The sequence below is a fragment of the Nestor notabilis genome, unplaced genomic scaffold (genome assembly GCF_000696875.1).
Source record: "Nestor notabilis isolate BGI_N333 unplaced genomic scaffold, ASM69687v1 scaffold20858, whole genome shotgun sequence".
Taxonomy (NCBI): Eukaryota; Metazoa; Chordata; class Aves; order Psittaciformes; family Psittacidae; genus Nestor; species Nestor notabilis.
Genome location: NW_009939880.1, coordinates 34,813 through 55,492, shown reverse-complemented (window position 1 = coordinate 55,492; position 20,680 = coordinate 34,813). Strand labels below are relative to the sequence as shown.

Below are 20,680 nucleotides of genomic sequence, written 5' to 3'. Positions count from 1 at the left end.
ACTGGAAAGCAGACCAAGCCTTTCATAAAAACATTTGTGAAATTCACCACACTTTGGTCCAAAAATAAAAAGCCAGAAAATTTTAACAGCTTTATGAAAACTGCAGAGTGGGTTGTAATTTTTGCTGCTGATTTGTAAGTCTGGTGCACGCTGTCTCAGTGCCAAACAGCTGATGAAGAGGCCTTAATTTGGATTAAAGTGAAAACAACCAAACTGATATTTCTGTCCTTCTTCATCTCCCTCTGATTGCAATGTCCCAGCGTGACCCCTCATATACAGACCAACTTGCGAGTTGCTTCCTGCTGTTACGTATTCATTTTATACACTGATATATGCATACACATGAACATGCAGACACATTCAGACCTCACACACATGTAGAAAGAGGAACATAAGAATGAAGGAACAGCTTCCTTCACAGCCTAGGGTCCTTTGCTAACAGCATCCAGTGCTGCCACTCATGCACAGAGCACAAGAACAGGGCAAGCACAGAGTAAATATTTCTGCTCCGGAAGTATCCTTCCAGACACTAGCAGTTTATGGGCTTCCCTGACCTGGAGTTTGCATCTTTATTCTTACATTCAATAGCCTTAGACAGTTGGGGTTTTTTTTTAATTTCCATAAATTTATCTATTTTCCCAACAATTGTAGCATCTTTTGGCAATGAGTTCCATAAATAATCACAGACTTGAAGATGTCGCTTCATATACACAAATACACACACGGAGATCCACCACAATATGACACCACGATTACTCAGGGGATATAAATGTTATTCAGATAAACCGAGGCTCGATAATTGAAGAGTCTTTTCTACAAATGATACATGTCAGGGGATGTGACCTCATTTCAGGTAAGACACTTTCAGATAAATGAATCCTGATTAATTGACATTTTGCTCAAAATTCACAAGAATTGTTCTCTTCTGCACTTCTGGAAATTAGAGTTGTTTCCTGCACTACATAGGATTTTTTAGTTAGCTTATTTCTCTTTTCACCTCAGTTTTACTATAAAGTTTTAAACATTTTAAACTATGTCCACTTCTGCCTTCTAGTTGCCGAAAAATTAAACTGAAGACAATTATTATAAAAGAGCATTTTATAAGAGAAGAGGCAGTCAGCTTTGCATTAAAGGTGGACAACTGTATCTCTGCGGTGCCAAGCTGTCTGGGACAGTGTCTGTCTTCAGTTCAGAGCTTAAACAGCATCTACCACAGTGGTGCCTGCTGCACATAGCTAACAAACCCCTAGAGAGGTGGGGAATTCTACTATAAAGAAGTCCAGCTTAAAATCGTCAGAACATGCAGAATCCCAGTACAGATACAGGATGCTGGAGAAAACCCCCAAAGATACAGGACTTGAAGAATTAACAATTTAGGAGAGAGAGTGCTGATTTCCAAGTGGCTATGAGACAGCATCTCCACTGGAGCTCTGTCACTTGCCTAGTTCCTTGCAAAGAAAATGGGAAACGTGTCGGAAAGGTCAGAGATACCAACCTCTAACTCAAATGAAATCCACTGAGGGGCTAGCAAAACAGCTTGCTAACACTGCCATTCTTTCCTGTTTTTTTCCCATGTGTTTACATGGGAGAAACAAGTGCTATGATAAGACAAATAATAAAATATAATCTTAATTTTGAAGATAAAACTAAGCCTGGAATAATGTTCTTTCCACTGGGGCTCACACGAGCATGGGCTCCTGCTAAAAGGCATGTCATCACAGCTGTTTACCATGTTAACAACCTCTCGTGTCCTCTGAGACCCTATGCATTAGAGGCATATGGTAAGTAGGCCAATTGTCTGCATCTAGCACATGAAGTTTTGAAGGCAGAGAGAAGCACCGCTGAGTTTCAGCTGGTTATCCTGTGGTGCAGGAATTCAAGGTAGGGCCAAAAAGGTGAATCTCAAGCACTAAACATGACATTTGACAGGGTTATCAAGCAACCACTGAAAAACTGTCAAAACTTCATGTCTTAATTGAAATTACCCCTATAAATGCTCCTAATACTGAAATAATACTTGGCTTAGAAAAATATCTACCTTCTCTTACCTATAACGTACCTAAGTTACAAAGGAAACACAAGGGCAAGGATAATTACATTTCTTTACTAGTGTTCTCTCTTCTGTAATGCAACTCAAGCTTCTTGCTTTCTCTCTTAAATTTCTAAATGGGCCACATCTGAAGAATTAAACTGTATTCAGTGTTCTCCATGTTTCACCTCCACCTCCCAACTCTTTGCCTTCTCTATACGTTGCACATTTTTCCTGGAATGGGCTTCTTCACATAGAATCATAGGATCATAGAATAGTTAGGGTTGGAAAGGACCTTAAGATCATCTAGTTCCAACCCCCCTGCCATGAGCAGGGACACCACACACTAAACTATGTTGCCCAAGGCTCTGTCCAGCCTGGCCTTAAACTCCTCCAGGGTTGGAGCATTCACAACTTCCTTGGGCAACCTATTCCAGTGCCTCACCACCCTCACTGTGAAGAACTTCTTCCATGATCATTATCATCCCCAAAAGGCTCATCTGAGTTGTTCTTTCTCAAGGCTTTTATCCTGAAATTTTCAGCATCTGAAGTTCTTACAAATACAAGATTGGAAGGCATCTTCAAGGCCATCAAATCTAGATTTATGGTTCTAGTTCTTGCAGTCAGAAAAAATAGCATGGGTTTCAGCCATTGTTTTTAAATCCCTAACCCCTGAGGACAGACAGCAGTTTCTTAAAGCTGATGAAAAGAGGCAAATGAAAAGCCCAGAATAGTAATTATTTTTAAATCACAATTTTTCAACACATATATTTTAAGCACTTGGGCAACACCGCCTTCTCCAATCAGTCCTATCACTGCATGGTGCTTACAATACTAGAGATTGTATTTTCCACTGCTTGCAGAGACTTTGGATCTGTTTCTACACAGTTCTGACCTTTAGCTTTATCCTTCAATTGTTTTTGCAGGAAAACCACCTATTTTCACTGCACACTAAAAAGTGCATGGATCTTACCCAAAGTAATGCCCTATCATGGTCTAACAGTAATTCATATGAAATCCTACTAAGAAATATTTAACATGTCATTAGAATAGTAGTATATTCATTTAAAAATATGCTTACCTCTTGCTGAAAGAAACAAGGGGTTATTCAAATAATTTGATGCAAGGCGTTTCCGCTACAAAGGAGAAGAAACAAACCACAGTGTCATTGAAAAGCACTCTGGTTGCCTCTGACCATTTCATATTAACAACCCCATGGGCTTCCCTCATATATAACCAGCTATCCAGAAGCTAGTTCTGTGACTCAGGATATTCATTGCTAACCCCTGAGACAGTCATACAAACAGCTGCATTATTTACATTTCTACAAGTTCTTCATAAAGCAGTTAGATGTATGTTAGATTTTATTAACATGAGAGAAATGCATATTACAAATGTTACTTATTGGGTTGCAGGATATGTTGCAAGGCAATAGCAACAGTAACTCTAAGCCTAGCAGATAAACAACATCATAGAAACACAGAAAGCCAAGGTGGGAAGGGACCTTAAAGCTCATCTAGTTCTAACCCCCCACCACAAGCAGGGACACCTTCCACTAGACCAGAATTGTTCAAAGCCCGGTCCAACCTGGCCTCGAACACTGACAGGGGTGGGACACCCACAGCTTCTCTGGGCAACCCTCATGGTGAAGAATTTATTCCTAATGTCTAATCTAAATCTCTCCTCTTTCAGTTTAAAGCCATTCCCCCTTGTCGAATCACTACATGCTGGAAAAACTGTGCAATAAAATGTTGCTGTGAGATAACATCTTTATTTGCATATATAGAAATGGTGACGGACTTCCCACCTGCAGAAAAACATCACTATCTCATGTGACATTCACCTACACTTTGTAGGAACATATTTAGTTTGCAAGCAATGTATTAGGGCCTAAGCAAAATATTTCTCTTCCTAAAGTTAATATGTACGACCACTAGGAGCTGGCAGTGGTTTCAATCTGATGAGGCCACCAAAGATTTTCAAACTCATAAACACAGACCACTGGAAACCTGATCAAGATGTTTTAACTAATTTAATGCAGCCCATTGCCAACTTGTCAGATGGTAAAAGCTGTTGGTCAATAGCAAGCTGGGCTTCATTAACAGTCTATATAACCCATAATTGGTTCTCTGAGCCACCCAATACTTGTACAGCCAGACTGGAAACAGTACTATTTTCCTCCATTAGATCTTGTTAGACTCTGCTTGGTGGAAAATTAGAGGGGTTTTGCTAATAAATGATTTATTCTGTGGTGAGTAAACTGTTCTCTTATACATGGGTGCCTGCCAGTCTGTTAATGAATTTTGAATAGATGTTTCTTCCTTCAAAAAATTCCCAGCCTGAAACTTAACCCTTTCTTATGGAAAAAAAAAAAGGAAAAGAAAAGAAAAAAAAAAAAAGAATTTAAAAAAGCTACTGAGGTTGGGAAAAAAGCTTTGAAAACAAAAAGCACAACATTCAAGCGAAGACATAAGACTGTGATCACATTTTTGCAATCAAGGAAGTCAGCATCACCAGTACAGATGCTGAGCTCCTGCCGTTTTGAGGGGCATTGGCAAATAAAAGGTCTAATTTATATGCAATTTCAATTTAAACAATCATGAATTAAAGATCATTCAGTAGACTAACCGTAAATTAAACTGCACCAAAATGCCTGAAAAGCCACAAAATACCTCAACTCACTGATTAGCAAATCAATCTGAGCAGCTAATTGATCAGAGAAAAACCATCTGCCTCCATTTTACTTGAACAGCATTCCCCATGGTCAGTACTTAATGACAACTCCTAATGAGGACACAGCTGATCAGCCACAGGACTCTTTCAGAGACATTGCTTTCTCCATGCCATCTTTCACTTCAGGATATGCTTTTGAGAATAGATATAATGAGAAGGATGAACCTCCTCCATCACCTCCTCCATCCCTGCTCCAAGATAATTAAATTTCTCACACTGATCAGATTAGAGCCACAAAACTCTGCTGCAAGTATTTTAATAAACTCACTGGGACAAAAAGGTCTAAGAGAAGACACTACGAATTTGATGCTAGCAGGACTAAGGTTCCTAATGTGTTAAAAACTGGATATACGGACATCCGTACTTGCTCTGAAGAGGTCATTAGAGAAAAGTTGATGAGTTCTGAAGAATTCAAATGCCCAGAGCTGTTCCGGAGTATAAAAATCTCCAATACTTTCATAAAAAGAACAATCAAGCAGTTAGCAGCTTGACTACAGTAATGGGTTTCTTCTTAGCTTCATCTGTCTGCTGTCTGCCAACAAACACAGAAATCTGAAATGTTGGCATACCAAGAATTCTGCATCACTTGTACCTAAATAAAAGCCTAAATTCATTAGAAGAATAAAAAAAAAATAAAAATAAAAAATCACTTTCTTTAGGCTTAAAGAACTCAGAACACAGAGATAACTTGCTTAAATGGAGAGCTGGCTGCAAATCAGTTTCATTCCTGTAGAAGTTCAAATAGTAACCCCAAACTGTGGTGAAATTTTAAAGGTGGAATTTTAATATGCTGAATAAATGCATATATATTAGTTCAGTAAGAAAGAAAAAAACAACTCCAGAAAATATTTGGTCTATTTATATGCTGCCTTTACACCAGGTTTGCAACCCAATATTATGTAGGACCACATCTTGCTACTACTATAAATGTAACAGCATAACTGTAAGAGACAACAGACATTATCCAGAGCGTTTTATTTTTAATTATGCATTATTGTATTTATTATGCAGGCTTCCATACCCCCTGCAGAGCACACTGATTCTTAAACCAACACATCCCTTTTATGAACACCACTAATAAAAAAAAGCAAAGTTCTCCATTTATTACTTGGCACATAGGAAAAGAGAAATATCAATGCAAGTTTGAACATAATGCAGTGCTTCTGTTCTTCAGTTCTGACCTAAAGGGACTGTCTGCATGGGTGAAAGAGTAATTAGGTCCTGCATTCATTTAGTCCTTTTGGCCTTTATTAAAAGTAAGACAAATTCTAGTTTGAAGCAAGTGATTTTGTGGGGTGAAAACCTGTTGCTTAGCTACTGAGAGATCTTTTCTTTCTTTTCTACATCAGTATCTCTTTACAAGTAAATGTGTGGTTCTGCATTCATATATACTTCTGTAATAAGAAGCACTTAAACATTTTATTGACATGAAACAGAACTGTGATAAAAAAGTGAATGATAAAGTACCTCTGTTTCCAAGAGTCCACTGTAGGCTGGATTTGCTGTGCTTCTTCTCTTTCTTTCCTGACGCTTGCTCTGGATTTCTGTAACCATGGAAAGAAATGTGAATTGTGTTTTTCTCATTCATCAGGGAAAAATGTATATCTAACTTGTTAAGCAAGATGCTCTTACCCTCAACCCCTTGGGCTTTGTGTTCAGTTTCAGTTTCTAAAGTATAATTGGGTTGCATCAGCATTGATATTTGCTGCAGTTCAAGGTTTGACATTAATAAGCTTTTCCTTGTAAGATTCAGAATACAGGCTTTTTTTTTTTTTTTTACCTTCCTCCAAGATGGACTTTTGCTGCCCTACAAGATTGTTATTATGATCCCTTCAGACACATATTCAGCAAGCATCGACAGAGAACTTTCAAAATACTATCAATGTCTGCTATTAACAAAAATGAAGCATTTAAAGCAGTTAAACCTTGTAATTCGTATCAGATGAAAGCATAAAGATCCTTTTAAATTTAATTTACACTACTTTTCCTCTGTGGAAGTTAGAACATGCACGGTTAAAATGGCACGGTCAGATTGAGCTCTAACTAGGGTATGATGATTTATGCATCCAAAAATATATAACATCATGATCCTGAGAATGCAAAATGTTGCTATGAGCTGTACATGTATTTGTGTCACTGGAAACAGCAGCTCAGAGATGGGCTCATCAAATTGCAGTTCTGTTCAGAAAAGAGTGAAACACAAGACAACTCCCTCCCACTAAGCGGTAATACCTATTCAAGAGGGTACTTGCTGAGGACTACATTCAGCAACAATTAGCCATGTGCATACTTCCGTAAACACACCCAGAAAGAGTGAGTGGATTCCTGCACCACTGAAATCTGTATTTTTAATACTACTTTTATCTGAACTACGGTTTTGTTTTCATCATACAGAATTTCTTTTCCAGCTCTTGACATCAGTTAAGAATGGTGAGATTATTACAACTACGTATTTTAGAGCCTACTTTTTATTTTGATAATAACATATGAGCAGGCGTACTTTAGCAAGGAGAGACACCCAGAATCCATCCCATGACATAAAGTGTGCTGGGCTGATGCTCTGTTCCAAAATGTTTCCCACATGAATATTGTAAGGCAAAGCTTAGGCTCTGCTCTGAGGTGGCAGAGAGTCCCCACGATGGTAGCACCTCCCCTCTGTCTGGATCTAAGTAAATCTCTCAGAATGAGAGGACCAGGAGCACAGCCAACAGAAACTCAGGACACCACCTGGTTCTGAAGAAGTTTTGAAATCTTTTTGTCAATGTCTGAACTAAAGAGGTCTCTTTCTGAACATCCTCAGTGCCCAAAAATGGCCTTCAGGATATTGAGCACTACCTCCCACTTGTAATTCAATTATAAGATACAGTCCAGCTTTTAGGATGCTTAAGATACCTGGGAATTGGATTCCCAACACATAGTTCTGGCTTCCAGGCAACCCTTCCAAAATGTTGATCACCTCCCCACAGCGTAAAAAAGTTTAAAGTACCACTTTAAACTTTGCTACACTAAGTGGGATTAGTATTGTCAGTTATGTCTTGGACACAGTGTTCCAGTGTCTCCAGACACAAGGCCAACACTTTGCATGGATTTTGAACTGGCCTGAGATCCAAGATACTGATTTGAAACTTTTCATTCACAAAAGACTACTGGCTAAGCTGCTGTTCTTGGAGTGACGGGTGTATCAGGAGGAAACTGGATAGACAAGAAAAAAAGAAGAGCAACTACTTGCATATTCTGGCTAAGTTTTCCCCCTGGCACAGGAACATGTTACCTCACATGCTCAGAAGGTGTTTTCTCCTGGGGCAATTGAAAGAGTACAGGCAGGTCTGTATTCACAGTCTGACATGAACTAGACATATGCTGCCATGCGACTCAGGGAGCTATACAGAATCTCACTACCAAGAAACGTGTGATCCAAGGCTGCTCCAAGATACGCGATAAACACCATGGCTGCAACCACTGCCAGCATCTTGTTAACATCCTCAGTGCTGCACAGGCTCCAAACCAGAGGGTCTTGTATGGTTAACAGTTCTGTTCCACTGTGAAAGTATTTCCTATGAAACATTCATTTGGCTATGCTGAAATCTCCATCCTGAAGCTTCCAGACCCTTTGGCATCAGGAATTGGGCCTCAGCAGCAGTGTAAGTGCTAGACATGAATCCAGTAGCTTGCCACAGAGCCACAAGAAAACAGATGGTTGCTCTTGCTGTCAGTGTCAGTTCTTTACAAGAATGGGGAATGCTCTCAAGGCCAAAAGGTGACAGAGATGTCGCAACAGAGGAACCATGTGCCTTGATGCTGGCAAAGAAATAGAGGAAGTGGCCCTCTGCTGACTCTTTACTTTTGTCTCAATAGTGTGACCTATGTGGTCAATGAATCCAAAGCTTGCAGCATCTCAGCACCCTTGTGGTAGCGGGGGGAAAACGCTGGAGTTAGGGCAGCCCAGGCTTAGTCTTTCAAAAGTGGTCACAGGGATACAAGATCATGACTTGTCACTGGCCCAGAAAAACAAAGAATTCAACACAGCAGAGCTTTCTGTGTCCATAACTGGGACAAGCGTCTTCACAAGAGAACTGTGACGGATCTGTAGCTCTCTGCCCTTTTGGGTCCCAGGTTTAAGAGAAAATGTCTTTGGTACATGCACTCACCAAGGCAACAGAAATATTTGTTGGGAGTCTGAATCACACGTGTGGTAGATACCTGGGATGCAGCTTTGGAAGAGGCATCGCTAGGGTACAGAGATAAAAGCTGGGGGCGGGGGGAAAGTAACAGCAGTGGGAATACATGGAAATAAAGAGAGAGAGTAATGAACTGAAACAGCTCTAGATGTACTCCACCCTATGCAGCCATCAGGGAGGGTGAGCACAATGTCAGCACTTTATTTATGGAAACTGTGAACAAAGAATATCCATGCTTGTGATATAAGATGTACCTCTAAGAGTGCATCTGTTGATGATCACACCAAGATAGAACAAAAGCATATATATACTGGTATACAATCTTTTGTTAGGTGTTACTTTTGCTATATTGTGTTCATTTCAAAACATGGCTTAATAAAGCAAGTATTTTTTTAACCAATTAAAACATTCCAGTAACACAAATGGAAATATTTCTGGGGTTTTATTTTGCTATGGTAAATCAAGATGTGCATTTTCAGAATGACCTGGACTAAAGTTTTGCTTTCTATCTACTTTGTTTCTGGTTTTGTTTCTGTTTTTGTTTTTTTTGGTTTTCTACACAATGGTAATGCTAAAAGGTGTTCCAATAGCCTAGGGACAGTTATTTAACACATTACAACCATGCACTCCATCACAAGATTGGGTTATTTTATTCCTTAGTTTATTAATTTAAAAAATGTAACTCAGAAAGAAAAAACAAAGCCTCTAAACTGTAATACATTTGACAGAGATGAATAAATCCAAAACCAGCTTTTTGTTGGAGGCAAAGCTTCAATGAGCTGCTGCCTTCATCAGTAAATACTCTCTGTGGTCATTCTATGAGGCCCATAATGATGATTCATCTTCAGGGAAAGCTGTACCTTGCAGAATGTCAGTCAGTGGAAGCAGCTGTATTAATTTACTGGTAAACTCCTCAAAACATGCCTCACACTCAGGCTCTGCAGAACAGAGCTCTTTTCCCAGTAAGAGAAACCTCTGGACATTAAGTGGAAAGGCTACTAGGCTGATAGAGAAATCCATATGGAAGTGGATCATAGCCATTCACTGCAAAATTAATGAATAAAATGAAGAAAAGCAGTAACATTGTGAATTACTGACAACTAAGTGAATAAGCTTTTAATGACCCAATCTCGATAGAGTTTAATTCCAAAAACGGGAAATTGAGAAATACATTAGAAGTACTAAAATAAACTGAACTGTGTAATGACCACTGCTTTCTGATAAATAGCAATGGCTGCTAACCGTAAATATGACATAGCACTAAAATAATAACCTTTAGCATTTGAAAGCTATAAGGGTATTTTTGACAGTTGTAATCACCAATACTCATGAAGAAATACCCTTTCCATAGTAAATAGCTCTTGGTGGGAGCCATTTATTTAACTCTAGTAGCAATATAAAAAGTGAATTTGCCTGAAAGAATTGATTCTGCAGGATTAGTATTGTAGCAGTTAGGTTCAAAATATGTGTCTCTGCACTTACTGTAGAACAAACAGAGCAGAGCAGGACTTGGTGTTTTGAACATAAGCATTAAATCCACAAAACCAATTTATTAGTTGCAATAAAATCAAAGGGTAAAGAATTATTCAAAATTAATTTCTCTCTGTTCTAAGCATAACTTGCACTTCAGCATAATTTCAAATGTTGTCCTATTTTCCTTAGACAAAGAAAACAAGAACCAGTCATCATTTGCACTTTTTGCATTATAAATCTTCTCCCAGAATTGCAGTGGCTTTTTAATTTCCATTTCACTCCATTAAGGGATTAAAAAGGCTGATGGCTTAAAGTTTCTCTAAACCGCTTTCAAATTCTCAGTCACTGGGACATTAAATGATGTTCCAAAATGCAGATTTAAAGAGAAAAGACACTGAAAAAGGGCAACAAGATCCACAGAAAACTTGCTCCATATATTGAAAAGACTTTACAATTAAGATTCTGTTTTCTGCCTAATTTACAACCTCTCTTAAAACCAAGGAGCAGAAGCACATGGAATCTCACTAAAAAGAAATCAAGCTGTAAAATGGTAGATACCTCTTGAGTCAGCAAAGTATCTAAGCACGTGCCTAACTCTAAAGCATGTAAAACTTAAATTTAGTGCACTGGAAATTCCTAAGAATTTAGACTGGATATTAGAAAAAATTTCTTGACTGAAAGGTTGCTCAGGCATTGGAACAGGCTACTCAGGGAAATGGTGGAATCACTGTCCCTGGAAGTGTTCAAAAACTGCGTAGATAAGGTCCTTGGTAACATGGTTTAGTGGTGGACTTGGCAGTGCTGGGGTAATGGTTGGACCTGATGATCCTAAAAGTCTTTTCCAATCAAGTTGATCCTATGCTTCTATGATTTTGCTGTCCATGGGATGGGTGGTAAATGTCAACGGTAATTACAATTTTATGTGACCAAGAATCATTGTCAGCTGACACATACATAAGCATTCTCTCCTTATACCTGTGGAACCACACCAACTTGTATTAGCTGAGCATATAATATATACATCAGGCTGTAGAATTTTTGATTAAAAAAGCTAACTATGAGAACTAACCCACTCTGCCAAGAAACCCCCAACTCAACCAACACCACATGGCAAACTTGCTGAACAAACTCTTTTTATCTTTCTCATCTATGCATTCAGAACAACAAAGCTGAGGCAAAAAAAGGTACAGATCTGCTAACTCTTGCAAGGTGTTTTTGGAAGGTTGGAAAAGTAAATTGAACACTATGCAATACTGCATTTAGTTTATGTGCAATATTTGTTTGAACTCATATTCAGAAGCTTAGGAAGGCACGCTTAGCAGCTCACTCAAAAGCAGGATGAGACTAGAAGTTTGTTTATTTTCTGGCTAAATGGGGGGAAATGAAGGGAAGAAAATCTTTGTGAGAGGCAGTTTTCTAATTTGCTTAAAATCTTGTAATACAAATGCCAGATTTTCACTATTTTATGTATTATTCTGTGGAACTCTAGAGATGACAGATGATTAACTCAAAAAAAGAAAGTCCATCTCACACGGGGGAAAAAGAGAGGGCATGCTTGCTACACAAGATGAGGGTAAACATCTTTGAACCTCACTGATTCTTCAACCAGATCAATGCTGGTCAGAGCCTTTGCAGGCTTTTTGCTTCGCTATCATCCTCAGTTGTTAACATCCTCTAAAGGACCATGATGACCAAGTTAGCCCAAACGCCTCCTTTTGCCAAGCCTGCTGGTGCTGGCTGCAGAGCCAGTTCTCATGCCGCTTGAGCTCTGTAATGGGATGGGAGGCAGAGCAAAGTAAGGTCACCCATTATTTTGAGGCTGAGAAGCACAACTGTGCATAGATAACATTTCGCCTGATCTTTCGTTGCCCTTCGGAGGGCAGAATCACCAATTCCTCTTGCTGCAAAAAGATTTCACTCAAAAATTGAACAGTAAAACAACATAAGCCATCTTACCTTCCAAATGTTCTGTTGTAACCAGTCCTAATGCTACCATGAAGGCAATTTTCTAAAGAAAAAGTAAACAGGGGTTAGATTTTCTACTACAACAATCATGGTAGAAGTATGTAAATATATAAATCTAGCATTGACAGGATAAACCCAATAAATGCCTTTTAGAAATATATCTTATTTAAATGCATTGTAATGCAAAGAACTTTAATTGAAGATTTGCTTCAAATATGCCTGGGCAGTCATGGCCTACTTGTATGGCTATATGAACCTTAGCAGTTCAGAGACCTATGAAGCGAATGCTGTATGACTAATGATTTTATACAGCGCATGATCAAAATTCAGTCAATTCAATCAAGTCAATTTCATGCAGCTACCTGCTTTGTTACTCCACTCTTTAGAAAAGTAATGGCGTATTATTATTACTATCTGAAACTGGCACTGTTTATATTGGATGTAAGCAAACTGTATGAAGTAAAACAAAGTATGATACACTTCCACTGAACTTTACATCACTGAACAAGACATCTGAAGCATGTTGAAAGTCCCTTCCCCAAAAAAACTTTCAAAAGTTTCTCTTCCCAAGTTAAAGAAAGAATATCATGTGCATGAATCATGAAGAGGTACACTGATCCAATCTTTTCCCTCAATGGGAAGTGAACAAACATCTCCTGCTGCACTGGTGAACTCATTTTGCAGTGAGGAATCTGATCTAAAATATTACTCAGAACTCCTGTACACTATATATGCACAAAACACATCTTCATACTAACAAATCTTCAGAACATACAAATGCACTAACAGGAGAAGTACTAGAGCAGACCTTAAACTTTCTGCCAGTGATCTTTCATTAGGAAATTTTTCCTTGTGGAAAACATTTTGCTGAAGCTTTTATTCCATCTTTTTGATGGAAAACTGAGATTCTGCTGTGTTGTTTCAAGCCCAAACTGAACTGAGCTCAGTTTTGAGTCACATCTGTGGTACTGTGGGGCCTTGGGGATCTCTTTCTCTTTCTGGTGTGCTGAACAATGTGTTGGATCATGTTATCCGAAGCAGCATTTTCACGAGGTGAAATTCCACATGAGAGACAATCTGACTATGACCCCCAAGCTATTAGGAAATCCAAGCAAGCAAAGCCCACAATCCAACTCTGACAAAGCAATTAAAGAAGATGCAATTATCATACTCACCACAAACAAAATGTGTAGATTTAGGTCAAACTAAAATACAGTGCTTAAGCAGTAGAAGGTCAAAACATTCTGTTTCAGCCAAAGAAGTGTCAGGAGAAGATGTTTCAACACTTCCAAGTCAAAATTAGTTTGACCTTCTTGCTCTGTGAAAGCCTAATGATTCAACTTTTCAGTTCAGGATTAAATGAACTAGTAAGTCACTGGAACTACCACTTCCTTTGCAGTTCTGACTTTCACACAGTGAAATTGTGAAAGCAAGTACACCCTTATTTTATAGATTAAAAGATCTAGCTATGGGGTGGTTTCTTCAAAGTCTGAAGGTCAGAACTGGTCATTTATTGTTGTATCTTGTATCTGTGAAAATATCTTTGTCAAAGAGGTGAACTAACTACCTCATAAGACAGGAATATTTTCTTTCCACGATTTTCTGGCATGTAACTCTCCCCGTAGATTAAAAAAATGGTGATGTAGAATCTCATCACTGGCAATTTAGATATATTCACTCTATATTTCTGCCTTCCGTAACAGCGGTAATGACAAGCACATGCGTTCATTTGCATGTCAGACCTTGATTTCAATAATGTTCACTCCTTACATGTCTAAACCACCAGCTAGACACAGTGGGGGCTCCACACCTGAAGGGAAAGATGAATATTTGATCCGATATCCACTGTGCAGATCTGAGAAGAAAATTAGCCAACTGAGTAGAATTACAAGCTTCACTTCACTCCCACCAAAAAGTAAGTCTGTGGCAGGATGCATCTCAGCACTCTGAGGAAAAGTAATAACATTTAGGTATAGAATCAGAAAGTTGGAATGGTTAATGTGCAATTGTATTTTCCCAACGGAGCGCAGAATGCCTGTATTACCCAAAGATTAAACTGTAGGGGAACATATATTTTCTGACATCTAAACTTATTTGAGTACTGGAATGTTTGCTAAACAATTTCCTCTCTTCATGATAAAATCATCTGAATACATATCTAATTAAATGTAATGACAGCATACTTGCTTAACATATGAAGAGCCTTCATAAATGGACGTGATAATTATCTCACTATTAAGCACAGGAAGGGTTAGCTTTTACAGACATTTGAAAGATGGTTCCTTTAAAAAAAAAAACAGTAGAAGGAGTATTCTTTTTAACAAGCATATTATATTAACAGCATATTTGTTTTTATGGGCTTTGCCATTTCACACTCACGTAGCTCGCTACATTCAACTCAAAGTATTACTTCCACTGCAATGCTTTTTTTTCAAATATCACAGAGTTTGTATTGTTTCTATTTCTCTTCTACACAGGAATCCATAAAACTGAGGCTTTGGTTTCTCCAGATTTTCAATCCCAGCCTAACGCTACCATTTAGTCCACAATTGCAATGTGTCTCTCTTGTCTTTCTTAGGTGGGATTAATAACACTAAATATTAACACTAAATGTTAGCTAAATAACCAGCATTTATGGCAACGTTTTTTCTTTTAAATAACATCTGCTAGAACATCCTGGAAAATGTTGGCAGAAATATAAAAATTTACTAATATAAAAATTTTTAAAAGTAAAACATTTGGGGAAAAATTCTGTTTTGTTTCTGTGCTGAACTCAGGTTCTTCTAAGAAAAAACCAAAACCATGAAAAAACCAAAACCATAAAAAAACCCCAACCTCCCAAGCACTTGCTCCCCATATGAGAAGATCCCCTGAGTTAATTCCCTCATTTCTTTGCAGAAGTCACTCTGGTGGGAGAAGGTCCATCACTAGGTAGGCAATTGTTGGCCTCCATCCCTCACAGACCCCTGCTGATGGCAGGGAGAGGGTGACCCACTTCTCCAGACCCTCCTCAGCCCTGGGAGGACTGAACTCTCCCAGCTCATATACCAGGAGAGGGCTCTGACCACTGGACCTGGGACACCCTGGGTGGCTGAGAGCCTCCATCCTGCTTCTGGGAAAGCCGCTGCACAGTCACACATCCAGGCATCCTGGTTGCAACACAGCAGACCTAAGGAGGTTTGGTTTAGTCTAATAATGATGTACTTGGGAAAGGAGGCATCTTTGTCTTGTGTAAAAGGCATACCTATTGCAGGAACTGTGTCCAGAATCAGCTTCGTGGCTTCCCAGCAGAATGACCAAACCATGAACAAAACCACAGTAATTATCCTCACTTTTCTGTTCCTTTAGGTACACTCAGTAACTGCATATGGGATTCCTGACTACTGGTAAATCTGGTTATTTCTGGTTTGTTTTAAATTTTCAATTGAATCTCTTAACTCCCAGTCTGTCATGACTAACATTTAGGTAGAGCCATATTGGAGTTCCTGCCTCAGTTTTGTGCTTTGAAGATAAATACAAATATGAAGAGAAGTGTCTAGAGAGCTTATTTTCTTCTAAAAAATATTATGGTATCTTTGTTACTCTTTGTCTTAAATTTAATCATCTGTTTAAAAGCCATGAGTGCTTTTAGAAATGCACAGTATGTCTTTTCATGAAGCGAAACAAAGATTTTTACAAAACCATTTCATTTTGTAATTACATGTTCTATTTACGTCATTACATGTGTTTACACTAATTATGCTGTTACTTCTAATTACACTAATTGCATAAATACATGATAATCAACTAAAGTTTACTTTCAAAGAACAAAAGAAATTAACTCTACACCTATTTAAGGCCATGAAACAAATCTTTGAAAAGAAAAGAACCATCATACTTAAGGGCACAGCATTCAGCATTCTACCCAGAAAACTGTGCTTGCCAATACTGCAGTATACATAGTACGACCAATGCTCTTGGTTACCAGAAAGGTAGTCACGATATTCTAGTTAGTAATTTCATGAAAAGCTCATTAACTTTGCGACTGCTACACCAAAAAGTGTGCCCAGTCCTATGGCCTCTTTCTGCATCTCTAAGGAAGATTTTTGCTCGATATTCTTTCTATGGTGATAAGTTGCAGGCAAAGAAAAAATTATGTTTTTTCTAGCATTCTGTTTTTAAGTGGGATCTACTAGTCTTTCTGCCTATAAGGTGCTACAAAATAAATAATCTTTTGGAAATACCTCCCTAAACAAAACAGGACTCTGCAATCCCATCATTTGGTGGCAATGGAGATTCATATGGGCAATGGAGGTTCATATGAGGGTCAGATTTTAAACTTGGGAGATTTCCTAAGTGCAGTTCTGCAGAACTTCTGCATAAGGCTGTGATATTCTAGTTTAAAAGCCACTATTATCCTTACACAGTTTTAACTATACCAACCTCTTAAACTGGTAAAACAAATGACCACCCATGTGCCTCAAGTAACATTATAAATTTATATTGTAATAGTCCTCCTTAAATCTACAGCTCCAAGGGTGCTTTTGTGCTGCACATTTATTAGACTAGTAAGGGTAAGATTTCACATAGCTGAGCATTTCCACAACAGAAGTAGATTCAGTCTGTATAACTTCTCAAATTGCCACAAAAGTACGCACGATCTAATGTGAATACATCTAGTCAAAAAACATATGTTATAGAGAGACCCCATTTCTATACGTACTTCTGATTTATATTTTTAGTTTACATCACAAATACAATTCATGAAAGAGATTTAACCTTATAACCTGCTTTCTACTCTCTAACTCAGTTTAAAGGTCTTTAATGTATTTCAGGCTAGAAAGAATCCCTGTACATGTGGGAAGACATACACAGTAAATGAAAGAAACTGTGTGGTTAAATACAATATAAAAATTGCAGTGTTCATTACAAAGAAGATGTAAAAGCTCAGCTTATGAAAGAAATTTTAATTCAACCTCATACACAACCTGTAAACCCAATTATATGTATTTGGTAACATAAAAGAAAGTATCTTAAGTTTGTACACACCTTTAAAAAGAAACTCAGCAGTACCCACACAAGGCACCTACATTACTACGACACCTACAAATCTTACATTCTGTGACATTGGAAGGTCTGAATGATGCAAACCAAATTTGTCAGAGCCCCTCACTGGAAGGAAAAATCACCCCCATTGCAGTGATTGAGTAGAGAGATGAATAGCTGGCAGAACCATGAGCACAAATGCAGTAATTACATATGCACACAGAAAAATGCTCAGACCTAGATCCCATAACTTAACTATACTGTGGCTCACTTATTAAAAATAAATAAATAAATCACCTCTGGATTTTCCTCCTTTTTCTTTTTGGTAGCAGGGGGTCCCTGAGCTGACTCTTCAGGAGGTTTCTTTGTCTCCACTTTACTTTCTGTCTGGGTTTGGACTTGAGGCTGAATAATGATAACCTAAAAGACAATGTAGAAATGAGAGAATTCACTATACGAAACTTGATTTTTCTGCCTGAAAGCACTGATTCTTCTTTGAAGACTACTTGATACCCCTGCGGACAACAAATGCAAGTCAAAAGCCAAAAATATATATGAAAACCTGGATTCCTAGGTTAGGCTTCTAAATTCATACTGAAGTTTTTTAAAATTAATTTTTATTGGTGCATTATAAACCTACTGCAGCCTAAGGTTTAAGCCTAATTTTCAGTGCCTCTGAAAATTAGGACACTTTCTATTTAGAGGACTTCTGAAGCTGACTTAGAAGCCTAGCTTTAGCACTCATGTTGTCAGTGACTTTAAGGTCTTTCCTTCGATTTTATTCTGCATACAGATAGAAAAGATAGGATTATTACACATTCAAAACCACAGCCTGATTTCAGTCATACCAGTGTTTTTCAGAACAAACACATGTGGATGGGAAGGAAGATACTCCTCAGTAATACGTAACTGAGAACAGACTTCAGTCCTCAGCATTTATGTGTTATGAGCAGTGGATGTTCAGTTTTGCATAAACAAAAAAGCCTATATGTGGTCTAAATTAAAAATAGTTCTGGTTCAGCACCTATTGGAATTTCAACACAGATCTCTTATACATGCATGTATGTTAGTATCACCAGCTGCTCATATTTGAATTACCACATGAAGATTTACACGATGAATATAACTTTATCTTAGAAGCTATTAAACTAAAAGGAATGAAGGACAATTTCTGACCACAGAACTATGCATGTGACTTTATACCCATAACCAAACCTTCATGAAGGACTATGGAAGATCTTCCCAAGATCACCTGCTTGAGGAAGGTTACTGGATTTGAATGCTGGGCCTTCTCCATCTATTTCACTACTAGCTTTCAATCAATGTATTTAATTGTTAGATACTTTATCTCAATTCAGTCACTCTAGAAGATTCAAGAGCATAAGAAGGGATGGTTTTCTTAAGTAGCATCCAGTTTAAGTAACAGAAAAATAAATTATGTTAGAGAAGTGGAGAAAAGTGCCTGCTTTTATTTACCTCAAAAGCCATACTACATCATGTATTCTTTTTTAGTACTGTATGAGAACCTGTGCTGCCAACAAGACCCAAAGTAGCAAATTATAGTGACTGTCTGCTGGGTATGTTGTCAGCTTTTATCGAATCTGTTTCTGGTAAAATAGTGGTGAAGTTCTTGTATTTCAAAGCTGAAAAGCAGTACAAAGAAGAAACAAGTGACTTGGAACTTGGGGATTTTTTTCCTACTGATTTATCTGCTGATCAATTTTGAAATCCTGAGCTCGCATTTCATTTAGTCTTCCCCTGGAATTGTAGAAGGGATTGCCTGATTATTTGATATACTCCCCCGGGGTCAGTCAATATAACTAGGATCACTGTAAAATTGAAGAGGGAGTCCATAGGAAATTTGAGCCTGCACAGAATTCAGGGATATTATTAGTGAGGATTGGTTTAAGGAAATGGAAGATCATATGGTCCTATTAATGTCAGGCTACATAATGATGCATTTTGTTCCCACTAAAAAATATGCTTATACACAGATAGATGTCTACCAGCATCCATGTGTCCCCCTAAGAATTTTCCCATTGCTTTCTGATTATTTTCTTCAACAACAATCCCTGACACCACCCTGCACATGGCTGTGCACTCCCAAGGGAATATTCTGCTTATATCTGCAATGTAATTCCTGTGCTTGATAACCAAAAATAATGCCATGAAAAGCAGAACCTACCTTGCTGTCGGCACTAATGAGGAGTGGTTGTACTTTAATGCTATCGTTGACCACAGAGACAGTCGCGCTGGTGCTGATAGGAGTTGCATTGTTGGGGGAGGTGGAAATGATGGCGTATGCCACACCTGCACTGCTCAGAGGTGATGAAATAGCTGCAGGCTCGGTGACACTTTGTGACTGGCTGTTAGGTGTCTGTACATGGCTGACAGTGTTATTGGCAGTCGGGAGGGCAGGGCTGGGGTTTTTGATGCTGACTACAGTTGCCTTCTGGAAGGTAGGAGGCTGCTTGGAAGGTTGGTCTCTGCATGGGGAGATAGGGAGGCTGTCTGGAATCAGGGTCTTTGGCCTAACCTACAAACAGAGAGTTAGAAGTTATCAAGCACAGCCTTACACCATAATGAACAAATACTGCACACATGCACTCTCCCAGTAGAACCCCTACTTGCATTAATCATGGAAGAGAAGCATTTAGAAAAATATAATGTAGCAACTCAAAGTAGCCAGCCACCCATTTACTTGTACATATATTCCCAGCACTCCTCAGTTGGGTCATTTCGAAGTCCTTAACTCATTGCAATGCTGAACAAGAATGGAGGAAAAAGTCAATTCCTCACTTTTATTAGCACACATCCATACAAATGCTACTCAAGTCACATCCAGTTGTCAGTAGGGACGTTTAAGCCAAAGCCTTTGCAAAGAATGGAAACCCCAGACACAGTAATTTCCTGTTCTGAAGGGCACAACACTCTTGCTATGAATTAAGGAGTGGGAACTGAATCATTAAGGGAGTTGTGGGAAAGCACTTACAGGACATAAGTAAATGCACTTATACTGGTGTATTAGTGGACGAAGATCCTCACATTTTTAAGATGTGCCATGTCTAATGGAGAAGACATCAATCATGCAACCACTCATCTCACTGAAAGAAACTCACAACTATCAAACTTCGTATTTTGTTGCTGTAAGTAAAGATCTCATTTGCAGCTGTGAGTGGATGCAGAAGGAACTTCCACGCATGGAAGGGGAAGATATTTGCCAAGACCTGTGAAGGCTGTGGCTTTACCCAGAGCCATGAATGATAGCTGCAAACAA

The 20,680-nt window shown here is 38.5% G+C and overlaps 1 protein-coding gene across 1 annotated transcript in view; it reads right to left on the bottom strand.

Moving 5' to 3' along the window:
- The window catches only part of PHF21B (PHD finger protein 21B), a gene marked incomplete at its 5' end in the record, with an annotated part of 39,905 nt that overhangs the window by 6,813 nt on the left and 12,412 nt on the right, over positions 1-20,680 (bottom strand). The window contains 5 exons of the mRNA XM_010020101.1: positions 3,111-3,165; positions 6,230-6,306; positions 12,370-12,421; positions 17,701-17,823; positions 19,589-19,939. Of these exons, the coding sequence (XP_010018403.1) occupies positions 3,111-3,165; positions 6,230-6,306; positions 12,370-12,421; positions 17,701-17,823; positions 19,589-19,939 (658 nt within the window). The remainder of the gene's footprint in view (positions 1-3,110; positions 3,166-6,229; positions 6,307-12,369; positions 12,422-17,700; positions 17,824-19,588; positions 19,940-20,680) is intronic.